The 21,709-nt window shown below is 50.5% G+C and overlaps 7 protein-coding genes across 7 annotated transcripts; 5 read left to right on the top strand and 2 right to left on the bottom strand.

The window, feature by feature from the left end:
- Positions 1 to 133: 133 nt before the first annotated feature.
- GT037_003120 (leucyl-trna synthetase) lies at positions 134 to 3,192 on the top strand (the record flags this gene model as incomplete). Its single annotated transcript, XM_038928167.1, has 2 exons — positions 134 to 613; positions 664 to 3,192. 2 exons carry the CDS (start codon positions 134 to 136, stop codon positions 3,190 to 3,192), a joined length of 3,009 nt encoding a protein of 1,002 aa, XP_038789445.1.
- A 1,552-nt stretch (positions 3,193 to 4,744) lies between these two features.
- GT037_003119 (atp synthase beta subunit) lies at positions 4,745 to 6,734 on the top strand (the record flags this gene model as incomplete). The annotated part of the gene is made up of 8 exons (XM_038928166.1): positions 4,745 to 4,755; positions 4,822 to 4,987; positions 5,098 to 5,184; positions 5,238 to 5,597; positions 5,647 to 5,855; positions 5,910 to 5,975; positions 6,031 to 6,605; positions 6,655 to 6,734. The coding sequence occupies 8 exons, from the start codon at positions 4,745 to 4,747 to the stop codon at positions 6,732 to 6,734; spliced, it is 1,554 nt and encodes a 517-aa protein (XP_038789444.1).
- Positions 6,735 to 9,372: 2,638 nt separating this feature from the next.
- On the bottom strand, positions 9,373 to 10,179 carry GT037_003118 (mitochondrial cytochrome c oxidase subunit v; the record flags this gene model as incomplete). Its single annotated transcript, XM_038928165.1, has 3 exons — positions 9,373 to 9,471; positions 9,536 to 9,732; positions 9,912 to 10,179. The coding sequence occupies 3 exons, from the start codon at positions 10,177 to 10,179 to the stop codon at positions 9,373 to 9,375; spliced, it is 564 nt and encodes a 187-aa protein (XP_038789443.1).
- A 66-nt stretch (positions 10,180 to 10,245) lies between these two features.
- On the bottom strand, positions 10,246 to 10,646 carry GT037_003117 (uncharacterized protein; the record flags this gene model as incomplete). Its single annotated transcript, XM_038928164.1, has 2 exons — positions 10,246 to 10,416; positions 10,464 to 10,646. 2 exons carry the CDS (start codon positions 10,644 to 10,646, stop codon positions 10,246 to 10,248), a joined length of 354 nt encoding a protein of 117 aa, XP_038789442.1.
- Positions 10,647 to 12,201: 1,555 nt separating this feature from the next.
- Positions 12,202 to 13,433, top strand: GT037_003116 (glyceraldehyde-3-phosphate dehydrogenase; the record flags this gene model as incomplete). Its single annotated transcript, XM_038928163.1, has 4 exons — positions 12,202 to 12,263; positions 12,319 to 12,382; positions 12,494 to 13,178; positions 13,231 to 13,433. 4 exons carry the CDS (start codon positions 12,202 to 12,204, stop codon positions 13,431 to 13,433), a joined length of 1,014 nt encoding a protein of 337 aa, XP_038789441.1.
- A 1,708-nt stretch (positions 13,434 to 15,141) lies between these two features.
- Positions 15,142 to 18,289, top strand: GT037_003115 (histone deacetylase; the record flags this gene model as incomplete). Its single annotated transcript, XM_038928162.1, has 9 exons — positions 15,142 to 15,751; positions 15,799 to 16,828; positions 16,877 to 16,988; positions 17,039 to 17,131; positions 17,180 to 17,271; positions 17,320 to 17,399; positions 17,453 to 17,568; positions 17,684 to 17,821; positions 18,059 to 18,289. The coding sequence occupies 9 exons, from the start codon at positions 15,142 to 15,144 to the stop codon at positions 18,287 to 18,289; spliced, it is 2,502 nt and encodes an 833-aa protein (XP_038789440.1).
- A 1,316-nt stretch (positions 18,290 to 19,605) lies between these two features.
- Positions 19,606 to 20,906, top strand: GT037_003114 (uncharacterized protein; the record flags this gene model as incomplete). Its single annotated transcript, XM_038928161.1, has 3 exons — positions 19,606 to 20,001; positions 20,050 to 20,714; positions 20,777 to 20,906. The coding sequence occupies 3 exons, from the start codon at positions 19,606 to 19,608 to the stop codon at positions 20,904 to 20,906; spliced, it is 1,191 nt and encodes a 396-aa protein (XP_038789439.1).
- Positions 20,907 to 21,709: the final 803 nt, after the last annotated feature.

Below are 21,709 nucleotides of genomic sequence, written 5' to 3'. Positions count from 1 at the left end.
CATGATCCTCGTCTTATCGATAGGCCCAAAAAATGTGGGAGTCGTTCACAAGTGGAGGCTTGGCGTAGATCAGGTCGCGCATCCTTCCGACTATGAATACGACAAGTGTACGACATGCGCATACGACAAGGTGATGCGTGGTCTCAGTCTGCAATCCGTGGGCCGGCGGCGCGCCCCACGTCTCCTTTTCCTCCGCCCGCGTATAGGTTTACGACGGGCGAGCACGTTGGAGAGGAAATCAAGAGCTGAAGGAATCAAGGTTGAATCGCTCACTGCCAAATGGCAGCCACACTGGGATCGACTGTCATCCCAATGGCACGACTTACGGGAGTCCGACAGAGGAAATGCATACGTGCTGCCCATGTTCCCATACCCCTCCGGCACGCTCCACCTCGGCCACCTGCGCGTATACACGATATCCGATGTTCTCTCCAGATACAAGCATATGCAGGGCTACAAGGTCCTGCACCCCATCGGATGGGATGCGTTTGGCTTGCCGGCTGAGAATGCAGCGATCGAGCGAGGGGTGCATCCGGAGAAATGGACGCTGCAAAATATCGACACTATGAAGGGCCAAATGAAGGAAATGGGTGGACGCTGGGACTGGGACTCTGTATGGAAAACGATGAATCTAGTCAAGCATGGGCTGATGAATGTATGTAGGAGATACGAACATGCGATCCCCATTTCTACAAGCACACTCAACGGATTTTTCTCATGCTCCATGAACGCGGACTAGCCTACCAAGCCGAATCTCTCGTGAACTACGATCCTGTCGACAAGACCGTCCTCGCGAACGAACAAGTAGACGCCAATGGCTGTTCCTGGCGCTCCGGCGCAAAGGTCGAGAAAGTGATGCTGAAGCAATGGTTTCTGAAGATCAAGGAGTTTCAAGAGCCTCTGTTAAAGGACCTGGACGCTCTTGCACGAGATGGAAAGTGGCCCGAGAAAGTCCTTGCAATGCAAAGAAATTGGATTGGCAAATCTGAAGGCGCGCAGCTTTGGTTCGACGTCATCTCGACTAACAGCGAGACGCGCTTTGAGCCCGTCGATGTCTTCACTACTAGAGCTGACACATTGTTCGGAGTGCAATACATTGCTCTCTCGATGCATCATCCAATTGTTCAGCAGCTAGCTATCGAAAATGCAGAGCTTCGCGCCTTTATGGAGCGAGCAAAAGAGCTACCGCTGGACACCAAGGAGGGGTTAAGGCTACGAGACATTGTAGCACGCAACCCGCTTGCGCATGTTAGAGGCACTACGGGACCTTCTATACCTATCTATGTGGCTCCATATGTTTTGGATGACTACGGCTCGGGCGCTGTAATGGGTGTTCCAGGCCACGATGCGCGAGATCATGCCTTTTGGCGAACGAATGTTGGCGATGAGCCAGTCAAGGTTGTTATATCTGCTAAGAAAGGCGCTCTGCCACTGCCACTTGTACCGTGTAGTGGAAAAGACATGCCAGTGACTGAGAAAGGTTTTGTCGCTGCTGATATAGAGCATTTCGGTGGCATGACCTCGAAGCAAGCCGCGAACGAGGTTGTGCGAGCAATAACCGACACTGGGAAGCCAGCTCAAAAGACGGCAAACTGGCGACTCCGAGACTGGTTGATAAGTCGGCAACGTTACTGGGGTGCACCAATCCCTATCGTTCATTGTGACTCTTGTGGAGCTGTTCCTGTACCTGAGAAGGATCTCCCGGTGGAATTACCGAACCTGCCTGACAGCTTTTTCGAGGGACGCAAGGGTAACCCACTAGCAGAAGATGAGAACTGGAAGAAGACCGATTGTCCGAAGTGCGGCTCAGCTGCTGAGCGCGAGACGGATACGATGGACACTTTCATGGACTCGTCTTGGTATTTCTTCAGATTTCTGGATCCCAAAAACGAGCATGCCTTGGTCGACCCTACAAAGACGAACAGCGGCATGCCTGTAGATCTCTACGTTGGCGGTGTAGAGCACGCGATCCTCCATCTACTGTATGCGCGCTTTATATCCAAGTTCCTGGCAACCACTTCATCGTGGCCCAAGGGCCATTTAACGAATGGTGAACCTTTCACGCGCCTCATCACCCAAGGTATGGTTCACGGAGAAACCTTCACTGACCCCGAGAATGGTCGCTTCTTGCGTCCAGATGAAGTCGACTTAACGAATCCTTCCAAGCCTATCATCAAGGCCAGTGGTGTGACTCCAAATGTCAGCTTTGAGAAGATGTCGAAGAGCAAGTACAATGGCGTGGATCCAGGAGCTACAATCGCCAAGTATGGCGCAGATGCAACGCGCGCGCATATGCTTTTCCAAGCCCCTGTCAGTGATGTGCTTGAGTGGGATGAGAAAAAGATTACCGGCGTGCAACGGTGGCTGCATCGAATCATCAAACTTTCCACAGCGCCCTGGATACCTGATGACGAAATGGAGAAGTTTACAGTACCGGAACATGTTGACAAGAAACTCCTCAACATCCTGCAGGATACTTCAACAAACGAAAATTCTTTGAACGCCACACGCGAAAGCTTAGTGTCTATACTTAAGCAAGATGAAGCGAAGCTTTGGATCAAGACACAAGAAACCATCGCTAGTGTTACTGAGTCGTACTCGCAGACATACTCACTAAATACTATCGTCAGCGATCTAATGACGCTAACGAATGCCATCTGGGACACCCCACATGCGTCTCACATCACACCATACCTCAAGTGGTACTCTATGGCACACCTCGTCCGTATGCTCGCCCCTATCGCTCCTGGTGTTGCCGAAGAAGCTTGGCACCAACTGAACACCTGTACCACATCTCAAACGCACGAAGGCAGCGTAAAAACCGTCTTCGCAAGAAGATTTCCAACCTCTGATCTAGCTATCATACCACTCCTCACTACGACGCGCAAGTGTGTTGTTCAGATAGATGGTAAACGCAAATTCGACGTGGATATCCAGAAGCTTCCCGATTCGATCAGCCCTAAAGACAGTAATGCTGTAACAAAGTTCGTTCTGCGCGAACTACTTCAGACAGACGAGGGAAGGGAGTGGTTTGATAGAGAAACAGGAAAGATCTGGAAGTTGAGTGCGACCGAGAAAGAGAACGAAGAGTTTGGGGTAGTACCCGAGGGATGGAAAGTTATTGCTGTGAACGGCGGCGCGCTATGCAATTTCGTTGGGCCAAAGAAACCCAAGATGGAAAATAGTGGATGAAGACCTGTATACATACGATACCTTTACTCATAGCAACATGTACAATATATGCGACATATTCCAACCTTGGAATATACATCACTTGCCTCAGCACAGCACAGCAATAGTTTTCATAGCGAAAACCTTCAGGGTGCGTTTTGGAGCACACCTGGTTTCGATCATCTTCAAGTCACCGTGCTGATGAAGCCATCCTCGGAATCTTCATCTTTCCAGTCATGTTCCAAAATCACACATCAACAGCTTAAGACCCTTCGTCAGCTTGGTTGTTGTCCCAGCTTGTTGTGTAAGTAGTTTGCTGTCACATATCCTGCTAGCTGGCAATTGCAGGACGAGATACCACGTCGATAACACTGACTTTGTTATCGTTGGCCATCAATTTGTTGATTACAAGGCATATATCAATCACAAACATGTTTCTTGCTTGAAGTTTGGAGTTTACATCTCCCTGTTGTGGAGGAGGCTGTCAACGAAACCCCATGTGAATACCTTTAGGCTACATTTTGGCGTGAGACACAGGCTGCACATAGCACAGTTGTACCTGACACGTGGAGAATATATCATCATGTCGTTGTGTAGCACGACGATGAAACGCTCAGTAAAGACCTTCAGGGTATATTGTGGCCTAAAGCATAAATCGGGTAGATAACGCACATTCATAGCTTGGGTCTTGACAGTATCATCATATCCAGGTACGTACCTAGGCAAAATTGCTGGGAGAAAGAGTTCAATTTACTCATACCGCTCGAACTATCTGATTCATACAGGGTTGGAGAATGTGGCATTACACACAGCAATAGTCTGATCGTAGTGTCCGAACCACAGTCATGATCAAACCCCGGTGCACCATTTTTGTCTGCGAATATCTTTAGGTTATACTATCGCAGAACAGAAGCAAGTCACGGGTAATACGACCCTCGTATCTGCAGTCGACTGGACAATAGTTTCGTCGTGTGTTTGAAACATAAATCTCTGGGTCAAGCCAGAAATATGGAACGAAATGCTAATAACGATGGCAATTTGTTCTTTCCTGCACTTGGCGAGACGCCTTTTGTTGGTGCACAACCAGATGCCTGTTGTTGATGGGAATTTGCCTTCTCTTTGCAGACGTGATGTCACTAAGAGTCCGCTATCTGTTCTGCTTTGGTGATCAAGCGAAGGGCTTAGCGTTGCTCATAGCATAGGGATACCACATCAAAACTCTCTCTTTTTGTGGTTTTATTGTCCCGAGGCGGATATTCAATCGGGGCGAATCGGAAGGCGGGGAGGCGTCGTAACATCGACGGAGAGCATGGTTGTGTAGGACTGAGGTGCGGTCATGAGAAGTCAAGCACTCCCGAAGAACATCGGCAGAATATAAACGTGTTTGGGGTATCGTGGGAGAGTTTAAGATACAATCCTGGGGTTGTCTCCTCGCCATCAACTAACCTCGTGGGCACTAGTCGCGCACGGATCTCTTGGAACGCCGTCCGCTTTCCTTTCGAGCTGTGAGAAGCTCTTTCCTCACCAACCCACCCTCTCTCCACTCACCAATCCGTCTACCACATATCTCACAATGCTGAAGAGGTAAGCCAACCGCCCATTGAGTCCAATTGATGATGAATTGAGATGGACTGACGCCTATTTCGACAGTGGGATCCAGCAGGCGCTCCGCGCTTCCATGCGCAGGCCGGCCATCCGCCGCAGCGCATTTTCGCCCATGAAGAAGAGCTTCGCCCCCGCGCTCTCCACCCGATTTGCCAGCACCGACGCAACAAAGGATGGCAAGATTCATCAGGTCATTGGCGCGATTGTCGACGTAAACAACCCTTCCCTTTAGGAAAAGTTTTCTAATCGATGGTGGTGGAGTTTTGAGACTTCGCCATTAGCGATCGCATCAAGACAACGGACACTGACAACCAACTGCAGGTCAAGTTCGACACCGAGCAGCTCCCTGCTATTCTCAACGCCGTCACAACCCAGAACGGTGACCAGAAGCTGATTCTCGAAGTTGCTGTAAGGACGCCAAGCATCGAATATGTGGGAACAGCATCACTGATTTAGGACAGCAACATTTGGGTGAGAACGTCGTCAGATGTATTGCCATGGACGGTACCGAGGGTCTCGTCCGCGGTTCCAAGGCCACCGACACTGGTGCCCCCATCAAGATTCCCGTTGGTCACGGTACCCTTGGTCGTATCATGAACGTCACTGGTGACCCCATTGACGAGCGTGGTCCCATCAAGGCCACCAAGTACGCTCCCATCCACGCCGACCCCCCGGAGTTCACCGAGCAATCCACCTCCGCTGAGGTCCTCGTCACCGGTATCAAGGTTGTCGACCTTTTGGCTCCTTACGCTCGTGGTGGAAAGATTGGTCTCTTCGGAGGTGCTGGTGTCGGAAAGACTGTGTTCATTCAGGAGCTGATTGTAAGGAGACACATTGTCTACTGGCTGAGCATTAGCTAACGGCAGGCAGAACAACATCGCCAAGGCCCACGGTGGTTTCTCCGTCTTCACTGGTGTCGGTGAGCGTACCCGTGAGGGTAACGATCTGTACCACGAGATGCAGGAGACTTCCGTCATTCAGCTTGACGGTGACTCCAAGGTCGCCCTTGTCTTCGGTCAGATGAACGAGCCCCCGGGTGCCCGTGCCCGTGTCGCTCTTACTGGTCTTACCGTTGCTGAGTAAGTCTTGAATACACTGTGTAAATGACTGAACGTAGCTAATTAGGACTGTAGATACTTCAGAGATGAAGAGGGCCAGGACGTGTTGCTCTTCATTGACAACATTTTTAGGTTCACCCAGTACAACACCCCCATCCAGCTCCACCAGTCGACTTGAGTACTGACTATAGTGCAGGGCCGGTTCCGAGGTGTCCGCTCTTCTTGGTCGTATCCCCTCTGCCGTCGGTTACCAGCCCACTCTCGCCATTGACATGGGTGTCATGCAGGAGCGTATTACCACCACCACCAAGGGTTCCATTACCTCCGTCCAGGCCGTCTACGTGCCCGCTGACGATTTGACTGACCCTGCCCCCGCCACCACTTTCGCCCATTTGGACGCCACCACTGTCTTGTCCCGTGGTATCTCCGAGTTGGGTATCTACCCCGCCGTCGACCCTCTTGACTCCAAGTCCCGTATGTTGGACCCCCGTGTCATTGGTCAGGACCACTACGACACCGCCACCCGCGTTCAGCAGATTCTCCAGGAGTACAAGTCGCTCCAGGATATCATTGCCATTCTCGGTATGGACGAGTTGTCGGAAGCTGACAAGCTTACCGTCGAGCGTGCCCGTAAGATCCAGCGTTTCTTGAGCCAGCCCTTCGCTGTCGCCCAGGTCTTCACTGGTATTGAGGGCAAGCTTGTCGACCTCAAGGACACCATCCGATCATTCAAGGCTATCTTGACTGGTGAGGGTGACGACCTTCCCGAGGGTGAGTCTCGACTATCTCCGCATTCATAGCGTATGACTGACATTTCTAGGTGCTTTCTACATGGTTGGTGACTTCGAGTCAGCACGCGCCAAGGGAGAGAAGATTCTTGCTGAGCTCGAGAAGTCATAGACGGACTTTGATGGTGGGTGAAGAGTCGGCCAGAGTGTCTAGTGCAATTCGCTGGTAGTCTCACTTTGTACAAAAGATATACCTCTGAAACTGTGGGACTTTTAAGCGGGTGCTTTGATGCGTGGCTTCCTGTAACTTATCGTGCATGAAGAGACAGCTTTTTCTTGTTCAACGCACCTCAGTTTTTCCCTGTTCGTGACATATGCACCTCTAACCATGGGGACACAGTGTAGTATCTGTGCTCGTGATCTTTCTAATAACATCGTTCACTAGCTTAAAGAGAGGAATTAAACATCTCTTTAAGCAAAATACTTATGCCTACTACAACAAAGCGTGTTAAGACCTTCCTAGACATAATAGAGAATCTAGAAGTCTACAATGTTATTAGTCTTGCTAGACTTTCTTCTTAGAAGTTGATGTAGGTGGTAAGTAGAGTTTGTTATCTCTGTACCCGTTTGAGTTTTCTATTGTATACGATGGTTCTTGGTCTAGGGAATGGCTGCGACTTGGTTCAGTGATATATGTTGATGCTCGTCCAGAAACATGTTCCAGGACATTATTCCTCACCGCTTGATGGTATCAAATCGACGTAATAGCGTATTTTGAACACACGTGGTGATGTTACTCTGTTGAACAACAGCTGGCCATACGTATAGTTCCTCTCCCCACGCCTAGAAACCGATTCACAAGCCTAAGAGCAAACACTGAACTAAAGTGGCGGGCTGCCGACATTGGAAAAGAGCTTTGGCAATATACATACAGCTTGGGATATATATAGAGGGTCTAGGTCGAGGAATTTGTCCATAGTGGTTATAGGTGTGTAGTAGGCAACGCATGTATGCTGTAACCCAATCAGTCTTAAGCTTGGGAGATCACCCGCTTTCGCTCTTTCCAACACAAGAATTGCCAGATGCCGGCAATGCGCTGGGATCAAACTACGGATCAAAATTGATTCAAGGTACCATGCTATTGATAGCAAGGATCAACATTGCAGCTTAACAAGGTACTAGGACATAAACGACCGAATATGAGGAGTTGTGATAAATAGTCGAGATCACACCATGGGCGCAAAAGTACGTGGACTCATCTGATACGTACTACATGATACATGATCGTAGTAGCAGCGCCGCATTTAAACATGCTCGTTGAATCCAATATTGAACATTCTCCTGAAGTATCTCGCATATGGTCAAGTGCTTGTGTACATCCTTACCATCTTTCTAGAGACGACCCTTACACTCATCTTCCTTCAACTAAGTCAACGGCATGGATTGTCTTTCAAGCAGCGGGTGCGCAGAGCAGGTCATCGTATTAGAATCAATACAACAGGCTTCCTAAGCGTGCGAGCAGTTTCGAGTGTGGCCTAAAGTAGTAAAAACTGCAAACATTAGCCACACATCTGAATAAAGTCTCTCGTGAGCGGTCGGGAAGGTATTGCCTCAGATATGTTTAATAAAGAATGATACACATGGTGATATTTACATGACTGGTTGTTGTGATTCGCAACAGATATTGACTGGCAAAGCTCCGATCGTCAGAAGACCTTTGGTGGCCATGGTCTATATTCTACTGAAACCAGAACAGTATTTGGTGTTTAATGGTAGCCATTTGCATGGAAGTTGCAGATATACATGAGCACGGGCTCAGCTCTTCAGCTCTGGACTCAGTTGGACTGCAAGTAAGCTTCGCACTCCGACGTAACCGGCCGCGGTCTCACCCTCTGTCCACGGCTAAAAGTATGCTATCACGAAGCTGACTTATCTCCATCCGGTGTGTACTGCAAAGATTACGCTCGGCCGCGGATGTGGTCATGTACGCTCAATACCACTATTGTCAGCTGTGTAACATATCGCCTGTGTACCATCGGCTCTACGTATATACCCATGTAAGTCCGAGTACGATTCTATGCTTATGCAATCACCACTTGATGTAACATGGCATTGATATGGCGTGTTGTTATTGCTTTTGATCCACTGCTTCCTTGTTGCACCTCTCCGGATCGCCACGTACACTACCCGATGTATATGCTTCATGGCCGGTGCTCTGTCATGTATGCTATCGTGCTGATGTCGTTCGTGGTGACGATTCTGCAGGCGGCTGTGCATCAAGAATTCGTGATCATCGATAGCGTTGGGCTCTTTAGTTGGCAGATAGAAGGACGTATTCATTTCCAGATGGTATAATGGAGATTGGACATTCCGTATCGCCCATGTTGGACGACGAACGGCTCTTGTGCTATCTCATCTGTAGGCTGTGACGCGCGTTCAACTGTATTCGAGACATTCGGGATAAACTATATAATGTTAAGCATGTTAGTCGGTACATTCAGTTAGTTGTCACTTGGCTATCGTGGTACAACCTGACGTGACGAGGGTAGATAGCCTTGATTTGGGAGTTGGGCAAATCGTACAGCGTGCCTCCTACACGTGATCGAAGTTGAAAACCGTCAGGCAAACGCGAAAAGCCTCTAGATTTCTGTACAATGAGGACTATTATGACAATGGCCGATCGGCAGCCGCTCGTAACGCTTTCGATCTTGTTGTATGTGACACAGACAGTACCAAACGGAAATTGACCCAAGGAAAATGTGGTATCGGTATTGGTATGGTGATTGTTGTGACTCTTCTATTCGGACACTTTACTCGTCGTTGAGCTTCTGGCCCGCTGGGAGGTCCTTCTCAGACTTGCTCTGTACCATCATTCCCTTGTAGCCGGTGATGGGCTCGGTTCCTTGCGACTGTGACGTGTTAGTACTGATACGTATACAAAGGGGGTTTGACAAAAGCGTTGGAACTACGCACCTTCATGTACTCCTCGGTGGCTTCTTGCCATTCCTTTGTCATGGTACGGGGTCGGATGGGACTGGCGAACATGCGCGTGAAAGCGAAGATCGCAAAGGCACCGGCGATGACGGCAGAGGAGAGGAGGAAGACGTTGCGGCCCTCATCCGGAGGCGGGGGTCGGCGAGGACCGTGGGGGCCAAAGGCGATGAAATAGGCTGTGTGCAGAGCATGTTGTCAGTGCAATGTTCATATCGATAATTTCCCGGTACGTCGCGATGGCCTCGCGTAGCGCGCACCAGATGCCGCGGGCTAGCTCGGGTACCTCGTTCATAACACAAGATACGTCATAATAGCTCTCGCGACATCCAGATGCGCCTCATGGGATGGTACACACCGGCCTTCTTCTCCTGCATGGTCAACTCCTTCCAGTCGGTCTTCATGCGGTCCCTAAGTGTCATCCACAGGTCGGCCTGCTCCTGGGGAGGCATGTCTTCCCATCGCTTCTCGATGTTGGCAAGGGTTGGGTTGGAGATGGCGTGGGCCTGGCGGGATTGCTGGAGCTGGCAGGCTACCGGGGCAGCTCTGGGGAGAGCGGTACGGGTCGCGGTCGAGGACATGGCGGCAGCCGAGCTCGAGGCCCGGATGATAGATGAGCGCAGCATGGCGGCGGGCGGAGTGGAGAGTGTCGAAAATTGAAAAAGAAAGGGAGAAGCTTCCCGTCGAGGGACCTACAGCTGCCAATGGATCGTGGTGGTGATGGAGTCGATGGTGGGCCAGGAGAGCTGTCTTGCAAAATGTGGTTGCGGGAGGAACGCCAAGGTGGTGGAACGATCAATCTTCTGTGGCCCGAGCGCCCCAGTCGACCTAACGCCTAGCTCCTCATTGGCCGCGATAGCCTTCTATCGTGGGATGCGAGAGCCTCATTCGGATTCAATACAAGGGCTACCATGAGGTCAACGCCGTGTGATGGCGAGAACAGGACTACAATGAGTGTTTGTGAAGCATGCCCTTCACTGGGCGGCTTTTGTACTCTACCGAGGTGATACACAGGATTCGGACATGTGTAGATATCGAAGTACGGTTGCAAGGAGGTCTTCCTGACACTCGAGCATTTCAACAGCATCTCCATATTCGTCTTGACTCAGACGCGGCCGGCTAAGGGCCTCTGCTGGATGGGTGTGCTTGCTTTCTATGTGAGCTGTTCGGTTGCCAGCATCACCCTTTGGGTGGAAGCAAGTATTATGATATCGCAAGAAATAAGACAAGACGCTTCGGACGTGTTGACTCAGGCGCATCAAAAGACCTGGATTGACTTATATAACTTATACACATTCGCATCACTCCCCTATTTGGGTACCTGAATGAGCACGTAACTTGGAGCAGAATGCTCGCAAATTCCCTCAAGCGCGGGGTAGATCAGTTTTGCAAGGATTGGACAACGCAAGTCAATGGAGTTTGTGTACCTGCAAATCTCGTTGGAAACCATCAGCTACAAACACTGAACTCATTTTCCAATTTGCATGGTAGACGCGTCTGAATCGCTGTAGCTGTCCCGTGATCGGAGGGTCGGTGCACCCCAAATATGTCGGGGCCGGCATTGGCCTACATCGTCGTCTGTAACTCCGAGCTTGAGCTCAAGCTGTAGCTCGAGCTTTCCTTTGCTGCAATAGCTATATGCAGGTACCTAAGCACTTTGTTTAATCGCCGTAGGCCCTGGCGATCATGTGGCGGGCTTGAACTGCTTTATAACACAGCTCTGTCCATCATAGTGCCATCGTGCCGGCCGCGGATACGCCACGCCTCATCTCAAACCATACTCGACTTTGCCTGGCGGAGAGAATCTCGGTGGTGACACAAAACACTCGCCTCCCCACGAACCGGTGATCCGATCAGACTCTGCTGCGCGCTTTGCTTTATCTTATCGAATGACCAAAAGATCTTGCCCACGAGAGCGACAACGGCTGCCTGACCCGCGCAGAGGTGTTTTTGATTGCTAGTCTGTGCTCCCGCTGATTACGAGATGCACATATACTTCTTTCGTAAGAGTTTTGACAGAGTGATGTCCTGGGTGGCGTGCCGGGCCTGTATGCCCGGACAGCCGTATGCAGTGTCTATGCGAGGCTGCGAATACAGTATCACCAGAGCACTTGGCGTTTCAGTCACGAAGGCGTCTGGAGGCATTTACAGGTGCCTCGGTCAGGTTACCCTCAGGGTGGTTCTGCCCGAGCTGCCCGGCTTGCTCTCCGGTGTAGTCCGCGGCCTCGTGTGATGGCGATATGCGCCCCCCGAGGCTGTAGACAAACGTACTTGGCTTGTCAAGCAGGTAGCCGGCCGGAAGTGTGGGAGGGCGCAGAGAGTGTAATTGGGCCTAGGCGGCGCTGCATATCGGATTACAGAAAAAGAACTAAAACCTGTGACGTCCTCAAGCTGGTTGCTATTTAGCTTGCCCCTCCCTCACCTGGGCACCCCACCTTAGCCCAGACCCAACAAAACACTGCGCCCGACACAAAACTCTGTCTCTCACCACTTCTACATCAGCTTATATCCTATAAAAGAGTGAGCCCTGTTCAATTGCTTTCCTTCTTCCTCAGCTTATTGACTTTCGCAGCACTACACTCAGTTCATCATGGTTGTCAAGGTAAGCTTCATCCATTGCCCCGCTGGGTCAGGAGACAGCTGCTAACATGTCCTCACAGGTTGGTATCAACGGATTCGGTCGCATTGGCCGTATCGTCTTCCGCAATGCGTAAGTTTCGCCCAACTCGTCGATACAATCTACCAAAGCTGACCGCATGCCACAGTATCGAGCACAACGACGTCGACATTGTCGCCGTAAACGACCCTTTCATCGAGCCCCACTACGCTGTAAGCTTCCCCAAGCACCTACACTACAGCCGCGGCCATCCAAATTGCGAAAACAGTTCTTGCGATGCGCTAGAGCTCCTGTGGTCGCAGAATGCAGGCTAACACATTCAGGCCTACATGCTCAAGTATGACAGCACACACGGCCAGTTCAAGGGTGAGATCAAGGTTGACGGCAACAACCTGACTGTCAACGGCAAGACCATCCGTTTCCACATGGAGAAGGACCCCGCCAACATCCCATGGAGCGAGACCGGCGCTTACTACGTCGTTGAGTCCACCGGTGTCTTCACCACCACCGAGAAGGCCAAGGCTCACTTGAAGGGTGGAGCCAAGAAGGTCGTCATTTCTGCTCCCTCTGCTGACGCCCCCATGTTCGTTATGGGTGTCAACCACGAGACTTACAAGTCCGACATTGAGGTTCTCTCCAACGCCTCTTGCACAACCAACTGCCTTGCCCCCCTTGCCAAGGTTGTCCACGACAAATTCACCATCATTGAGGGTCTCATGACCACCATCCACTCCTACACTGCCACCCAGAAGGTCGTTGACGGCCCCTCCGCTAAGGACTGGCGTGGTGGCCGCACAGCTGCTCAGAACATCATTCCCAGCAGCACCGGTGCCGCCAAGGCTGTCGGCAAGGTCATTCCTGAGCTCAACGGCAAGCTCACTGGTATGGCTATGCGTGTTCCCACCGCCAACGTTTCCGTTGTCGACTTGACTGTCCGCATCGAGAAGGCTGCGTCCTACGACGAGATCAAGCAGGCCGTCAAGGAGGCTGCTGATGGCCCACTCAACGGTAAGCTCTGACGTTCGAATTTTATCTGAACATCCATTCTAACGTATTGCAGGTATCCTTGGCTACACCGAGGACGACATCGTCTCCACTGACTTGAACGGTGACAACCGCTCCTCTATCTTCGACGCCAAGGCTGGTATCTCTTTGAACAAGAACTTCGTCAAGCTTGTCTCCTGGTACGACAACGAGTGGGGTTACTCCCGCCGTGTCCTTGACCTCTTGGTCTACATTGCCAAGGTTGATGGCAATGCTTAGGAGTCAGGACAGAGCCAGGCATTGCCTAAACTCTGAGTTCATTTCTTTATGACCGACTAAAAAGATCGGACTACCTTTGGCTAGGCGCGGACACCGCGGGGATGAAAATAGGGGTTGACCATGAATCCGTTATGCTAGACATGAATCAATGAATAATAATTGTCACAAACAACGTTTCCTTTGACCAACTGAATGTGAAGTGACATTAGAGGTCCTGTCGTCCGGATGCATGACAGTGGAGCTGCCCCTGTCAATGCATTTTCTAGCGCTTGTTTGCAAGCTAGTTCCCGAGGTACGACTCTCAGGCGAACATATACATGTACGCGGATCCCTTTTTCCCGCTTAGTTCCCGGCCTTTCGTTTACGTCCCGTAATCTGGCGAAACATTTTGCGGGGAAGAACGGATGTTCAAGGTGGCTTCCGTGATGCGGCATCTGTAGGCATGGAAGTGGTTACTATCGGCTTTGCGGTAAGATGTAGCCATGCTGAGAAGCCCTTCAGCGAATGCATATGGCCTTACATTCTACAGGCTCCGAAACATCAATTCTACTCTGCGAAGGCACACCACTTCTAGTCTGTGAAGGCACACAATGAAGCATCGTGGTATCATCGACAAAGAATACTAGGTAGACACGTGGCCTTGCTCTGCTGGCTTTCGAGATGATCGTGCTGAAAAGTGGATGGTAAGACTAGAAAATCACCCGTCACAGCAGGCTCCTTCTCTGCGAAGTCTTCTTCCATACTCTGCCATGCTCTTGTGATATGCGTTCAGAAGTGAGAGTCGACGGATAGCGCTAAATACCTTGGCATTGCTTAGTCATACAATGGATCTTGACCGCGTAGGGAACTCGCATTGCTACGCTCCACCTTATCCTCTACTTTGAAGCCAAGCATCAGCTATTGCAGAAAGCAAAAATCGGTTCTTCACTTTTAACCCACATCGAATTACTACAGCGTCGGCATCACGTAATTAAATAGCGAGCGTGAGTGAACCCCGTGGCGGTTGATGATCCATCTTTGACACGACGCGACCAACAATATTGTGACGGAGCTCGTCTTTTCTTAGCTTATAACTTCATGCAGGAAAGGCTATCCCGAAATTAATACCTTTGTTATATTCTCAATTCAACTTAAAATGAAGTATAGCGATTGGCTTTAGGGTACTTTTCCTGCACGAAGCGACAACTTGAAAAAGACGAGCTTATCCATACCATGTCTACGCGTCAACGAACTCTGCTTACGGAACTGCAGGGCAAAATAAGCCTACGATATTGTAAACAGCGAATTAGTACTAAGGCTTTGTGCCTTCACCTGACAATAGCGGCGAAGTGCGACTCCAACCACATTCTACCAAATCATCAGCAACTTATTGGGTCTCGATGTGGTAGCAACCTTGCCGGTAAGTGCCTACAGTCCTACCAGTATCAAAGAAGCATCTCAAGCAAACATGCAACTTCTTCGCATGGAGCAAGCATCATTGTATACTAGGTTGCCGACACTCAACGTATTTCCTAGTTCTCCAACCTACTCGTCTTCTAGCATATCTGGTGACTTATCTGTTCAGCGTACTTTCCCAAAGTCATGAACTCGTTCAGATAGGCCATGTGACAATCGCGTGTGCCAGTCTCGTCGCTAACGAACATATATAGCTCTCAGCCGGCGACTGTAAGCGAGGCGTTTGACGTCCGCTTTACCCATCTGCGTAGTCATGGACGACGAAGACTATGCTATGGAAGAGGACACTATCGTCACTTCCACAGAGCTTAATGGCAATCATGTACCAGACACCATAAACCCGAACGAGCTCTTTCGTAACAAAGGACCAACATTGTCCAAGAGAGAGCAATTACCTTTCCACAGTCCATCGAAGAACACCTCGTTCCTGCAACCGGGAACCATGCAAAGCCAATCTGGATCGCACCGAACAACGAAGTCACCGAGTGGGTGGTCGGATAAGATGAGCATGCCGCGTCCCACTCCTGTTCGGCGCTCAAGTCCGCAGGTTCGCATACCCCCAAAGCCAAGATCTTCCCTCCTTCCGTATTCGACCAACAAAACAGGCCTTGTGTATGACTCTCGTATGCGCTTTCACGCGGAGCTTCCTGACATGAATCTAATCGACGATATTCATCCCGAGGATCCGCGTCGCATTCACTCCATCTACGAAGAACTCAGGGAAGCAGGTCTAGTGGCAACAAGCGATACGGATGAGGACCAGGAAGACAAGTGCTGGAGAATAATGACGCGCTTTGCTACGAGGCCAGAGATCCTCCTTATACATACAGCAGAGCATTACGCATTCGTGGAGTCGTTGCAGCGTAAGTTCACAACCATGTGTAAAGATCGCGACTGACCGTGTCATTAGATATGACTGCAGAGAATTTGAAAATAGAAGCTGATTCTCGTGACTCGATCTACTTCAATCATGCGACTTATGACTGCGCCAAGCTCGCAGCTGGTGGTGCTATCGAGGCGTGCAAAGCGGTAGTGCAAGGAACCGTGCGCAATGCAATCGCAATTATTCGTCCTCCAGGTCACCACGCGGAGACCAATCAGCCCTCTGGGTTCTGCATTTTCAACAACGTCCCAATAGCCACCCGCGTGTGTCAGAATGACTACCCGGAGACTTGTCGTAAGGTCTTGATCCTTGATTGGGATGTGCATCACGGTAATGGTGTTCAGCACGCCTTCTACGATGACCCAAATGTCCTTTACATATCCCTGCATGTCTACAAGGACGGAAAGTTCTATCCTAACTTGCCAGATGGCAATCTCGACTATTGCGGTGAAGGTCTTGGCGAAGGAAAGAACGTAAACATTCCGTGGGCTGAACACGGCATGGGTGATTCGGAGTATCTCTATGCTTTTCAAGAAATTGTCATGCCTATCGCTACTGAATTCGATCCAGATCTTGTCATAGTTTCGGCGGGTTTCGACGCGGCTGAAGGAGATCTACTGGGTGGTTGTTTCGTCACTCCGGCATGTTACGGCCACATGACGCACATGCTTATGCGACTCGCGAAAGGGAAGATCGTAGTATGCCTTGAAGGTGGCTACAACTTGAGATCAATAGCACGCTCAGCGCTTGCTGTAACGAGAGTACTCATGCTGGAGCCTCCGGATCGCTTGAGTGACGAACTCTCAGCTCCAAAGGATAGTGCAGTCTACGTTGTCGAGAACGTGAAACGCCAGCATTCAAAGTATTGGAAATCGCTGTACCCCAAACATCTGGACAAAACCGACCCTGGCTACAAGGATACGTTTCGATTGCACGAGGTCATTCGCGAATGGCAGAGCCAACGACTGTCTTCAGAGCACTCAATGGTCCCGCTTCCTACACTGCAAATCAACAAGGCAGGGTTGGCGCAGACCTTCGAGCACAATGTCATCGCTACGTAAGTTCATTGAGGATTCCGCTAGCTGCTGATGCTGAAACCATATAGACCAAACTTTATGGAACGACATCCTCTGCTCGTGATCTTCCATGACCCGCCGAGCTTCCACGACCATCCTGATCCGGTGACTGGCAAGAGAGAGTTACACAACACATGGCTTGTAAGTACATTTACAGTCTTGCACTGTGTAATTGCTGACTTTGGATGAAGACTGATGTTACGAAGAGGTATATTGATTGGGCCATCAACAATGACTTCCAGGTCATCGATGTCAATATTCCGAAAGTCGTCACAATCGAAGATGTGAGACTGCAATATGCTTACCTCAGGAAACTCCGCTAATGACTTCAGTCGATCATCGGCTACATGAAATCCGAAGATTCTGCAGTTCGAGCACAGCAAACTCGCGAACTTGCAGCATACCTATGGGAAAACTACATCGAGTAAGTTTCTTAGACAGTGCTCGCGACTACTTTTTGACGTCATACCAGACCAAACGATGCAACACAAGTGTTTTTCATGGGTATCGGAGACGCATATCTTGGACTGGTCGACCTACTGAGTCACAATGGTAAGCGTCATTTCCCGTTTCCGGCAGTTTTTTCCAGGTTGCTGACTCAATAGAAAACTGTACCGACCCCGATAGTCCAGTCGAGTGCTTGATCGGCTTTGTCGGAGAAACGACCATTCAATCGATAAAGCGAGCCACGGACGACACGATATCAAGCTGGTACTACTCAGTAAGTACGATCACGGATCACATCATAGAGACTACCACAGTGGTCCTCATCAACAGCAACCCCGCTAGCACCACAGCCTGACAGATACCATCGTGGCATCAGCTAACATTTGCAGCATTCCATGATCTTTGTGAAGAACAGCCACTTCGTCTGGAATCCAAGTCGCCAACGTAAGATGCGCAAGAAGCTTGGCAATCTTGTCCAATCACCCAAAGATGGCCTAGACGACATGCTTGAGCAGCATCTGGAGGAGGTACAGAACCTCCTTCTGGGAAAAAAGGGTAAGGTAGTCACTTTGAAGACAGCTCAGACATCAGACTGACGTTTCAACAGTACGTTCTTTTTCTCTTTTTGTTGCCTACAGCACCCAAGGGGAAATTAGCAACAGCATCTGGTATCCTAATGCCTACACATGTAGCCTTGAGCCGACATCCAATACTTCCCTGCCTATGTAGGAGGCAAGCGTACTATTTGGACTAACATCTAATAGGGCGAATTTGACGAGATGAATGACCTTTCCAGCCGTACCGACGAGGGACCACAGCACATAGCCACGGGATTGCGAAGTCCACCTTTACCAAGCGCGTCACAAACACCTAAGCAGTTTGACCCTGAAAATAGGCAAGAAGGTGCTATACTAAAGAGCCCTAAGATGCCACAAATGGGCTTGTTCAGTGCGAGTCCTGGTCCAAGGAGTCCTATCAAAAGGCCGCCTTTATGAGCTGGCATCAATTGTGTCCATTGCATGGCCTGGTGTTTCTGCGATATGTCGGTACGCGCTCGCGCTTTGGCGGAAATAGTATCTCTCTTCAATTGTACTATGGAAGCGATGTCTCATTTCATGTGTGTTGAGTACGCGCTTTGGATTGCTCAACCTGTAGATATCGATAATACGCGTCTTCTAGAGGGCGACTGCGCCTTGAGAGGCATGTGTTCGATGATGAACAGAGTGATGAGTGAAGATGTATTGACAATTCTGCAGATGCGATGCAAAATCTCGGTGCAATTGTCCGCTTCAGGATGTTCGGCCTGCCTCGCTTGCGAAGCAGCTAATCATGATGCCAACCGCTATCTAGCCCTACGCCTGGCATCCTTCCCTCCACGCTCGCATGATCCTCCACCCACCGTAGCAATTGCTCCGCACACGTAGCGCATGGCCATCTTCAATCAGCATGCTGCGCCCAAGCCATGAATGCGCCAAGTGGACGGGCCCAGGTTTTTTACCAGCACTAAGCTTACTCAGGGTTAGTGGCTCAAATGCTCGATGCTCATTCCTTGACGACAACTCAGCTGTGCTCCACCGCATGCCAGCTCGTGCACAAGGAAGAACTAGAAGGCATGACATCTGCCAACAGCACAAATCGTCGAATACACCCCGCGTAAAAGAGTTGCTACGCGCCCTTGGCCAACAAAACGCGCTCCATACGATCAGGCTGGAAAGAGATTGTCAATAGTCATGCACCGAGAGGCGCAGTCAAGGAAGAGTTGACACGGAAATAGCTCGAGTACCCGTGGACCAGCATCAGCGCTAGCTACCGTTACACATATCCAACCTCCCCTCAACCGTCTTTCTTATTCCCTGCTGACATGCTGATGGTCCGCCCCGCTGGTGAATCTACCAGCATCTAGCTGCGATAGCTGTAAGCCTCAGGTGCGCCTGCACAAGGGCGTACCTGCTAGATCGGCATTATGGATTGTGTTGATTGGTGAAAGGGGACGAACAAAGACTGCTTATGATGGTGGATACAGGAGGGTGGCCTATCGCCTGGTCCGCTATCCGCACCTGCGGCTGTGGGGGCTGAAAATGGCGGTATTGGATCTTGGGCGAAAGAGTGACTTAAGGTTGTCGGTCAGCCTGCGGTGTTGATCTCGCTCTGTTCCCCCTCTTTGAGCACTCCATTGCCAGCTGGACTGCTGGTATTATACTGTCTTCTTTTTTCCGACGACCAGGAACCCGGGACCGTGGGGAAATCACGACCTCTGCGCGGAAGTCGGTTCTTGCTATTGTACTTGCCTGATCCTCGTACAATTGTCGCCATGAGACGCTCATGGACAGCAAGGCTAGCAGCTACGATTGCTGTTAGCGATAGCTTCTCTCAATTCGCCATCGCACAAGACCTTGTTTCATCAGTCTCTCAATCGCCATCACCAACGCCCACAGCTTCGGAGTCAGTAAATTCGTCAAGCGCAACACCAACCTCCTCTGGCGAACCAACAGTTCATACTATCAAGGCTGGCTCCGGAGGTTTTAAATTTGACCCACCAGAACTTCATAACGTCTCGGTCGGCGACATCGTGACATGGGAGTTCTATCCACCAGACCATTCGGTTGCGAGGGCAGAATGGCAGTCAGCCTGTGTACCGTATGAATACACTGGGAAAGACAAGGTTGGCTTTTGGTCGGAGACGCAATGGGTGAACAACACCGATGAGGTTTGTCTCCTTGTGGAAGACACAACGAATATACTGACAGGTCTTTAGCTCACGTACTTCAACGTTACGATCAACTCGACGGAACCCATCTTTTTCTATTGCGCAGCACCAAATTCATGTCTGGGTGAACACATGGTAGGCGTCATCAATCCAAACTCGACACAAACTCTGGCATCGCAAGTTCACGCGGCGGCTGCGGCAGACTTTCAAGTAGCACCTGGCGAACCGATTCCTGCTGAAGCAACACCAACACTCTCCAATGCCCCCACATCGACTGGGACCACTACGCCAATTAGCGGAGGCAATGGTGGCGGTCATACCCTGTCCACTGGCGCTATAGTTGGCATAGCAGTGGGCGGGGTGGCCTTCTTAGCAATCTGCGCCGCTCTCTTCTTTTTCGTTGGTCGATCCAAGTCACTAAAGGAGGTCATCAAGCGACAAGACGCTGCGAACAACCACGACCCACATATGAGCCAGCAGTACGGCGGCTCGAGTTACGGTCATGGAGGGCTTGCGTCGCCAGGCTTCCAGCCGTCAACCCCAGGTTATGCTACACCGCCACCAGGACATCATTCAGACTATGGGTTCAACTCGCCACCACAATACGGGCAGCATAGTGTAGGGGAGCAATATCCATCTGGCTGGTCGAGTCCTGGGCAGCAGCATGGTCATCTGAGTATGATGAGCAGTGCCAGTGGGATGTCGCAACAACAGTAAGTGGTCTTGAGTGTAGAGTAAACCTGGCTCGGACGTGCAAGCTAACCATTGTGTGCAGGATTGACCAGTTAAAGTATGCACAGATGAACACGCAACCTGTTGTAGCAGAATTGCACAGCCCGCCGCTGGAACAGCAGTCCTTCTCGGCCGAACTGGAAGCACCTGGGCGTGACAAGCCGAGAGGTTGAGTGGATGATGTAGATATGAATTATGATCCTATTTCTGTACGCAATGTTCGTTGATACTATTTGAAATAGTGTAGTGCATTGCCGAGGAAAAAAAGACTCGTGTGGAAAGCGTGATACAGTATGAAACGTTATAAGTAGAGGTAGTCCATGTTGCACACACACACCGACCTGAGACTAGACTGGACCCGGAACTCTCGGCAGCTATAAGATCGGTCTGGCTCACGGTGAACCATACAGCAACGAGCATATTCACGTATTGTATCTGCAATGATCACATTATACGGATTTCGGCCCTTTTTCTGGTAAACCCTGCCAAGCGGCTCAAATGTCGTCGAGTGACGTTGTGGCATTGTACAACGTGCTCCGGCAGCCAACGGCTAGCGACATTGAGGTACCAGTTTATCGCAAGTAGATAGCAGCAGAGGGGCCGCGGATTAGCTAATATAAGGTTGCGAGTTGGACGAGTCGCGGACAGGTGGGTACCCAGGCGCGTCAGGATAGAATAGTTGCTTCTTGATGGGCCGCCATGCGTATGACCCTTGCCAGGCTTTGGGTGCATGGTGAGATAGACGGGGAGCCTGTGTAGTCTTGATGAAGATATACGACGGTGGCGCTATGGGTACCCGGGCTTGGATGCTCCGATCAATGGTGCAGGTTGGCAAGAGCAAAATCTCTCCAGACTACTCGAGTCTAAACTAGCGAGCGCGGAAGCTAACGATCGGTCGTCATCTTCTGGAAATTTTGATGAGAGGATCTTCCCTCCATGTGTAGGGCTTAGTTGCAATTCATTGGCGGTCAGCAGC

Source organism: Alternaria burnsii (genome assembly GCF_013036055.1).
Source record: "Alternaria burnsii strain CBS107.38 chromosome Unknown 746, whole genome shotgun sequence".
Lineage (NCBI taxonomy): Eukaryota > Fungi > Ascomycota > Dothideomycetes > Pleosporales > Pleosporaceae > Alternaria > Alternaria burnsii.
Note: the sequence above shows the minus strand (reverse complement) of the source record. Positions and strands in the feature narration are given on the sequence as shown.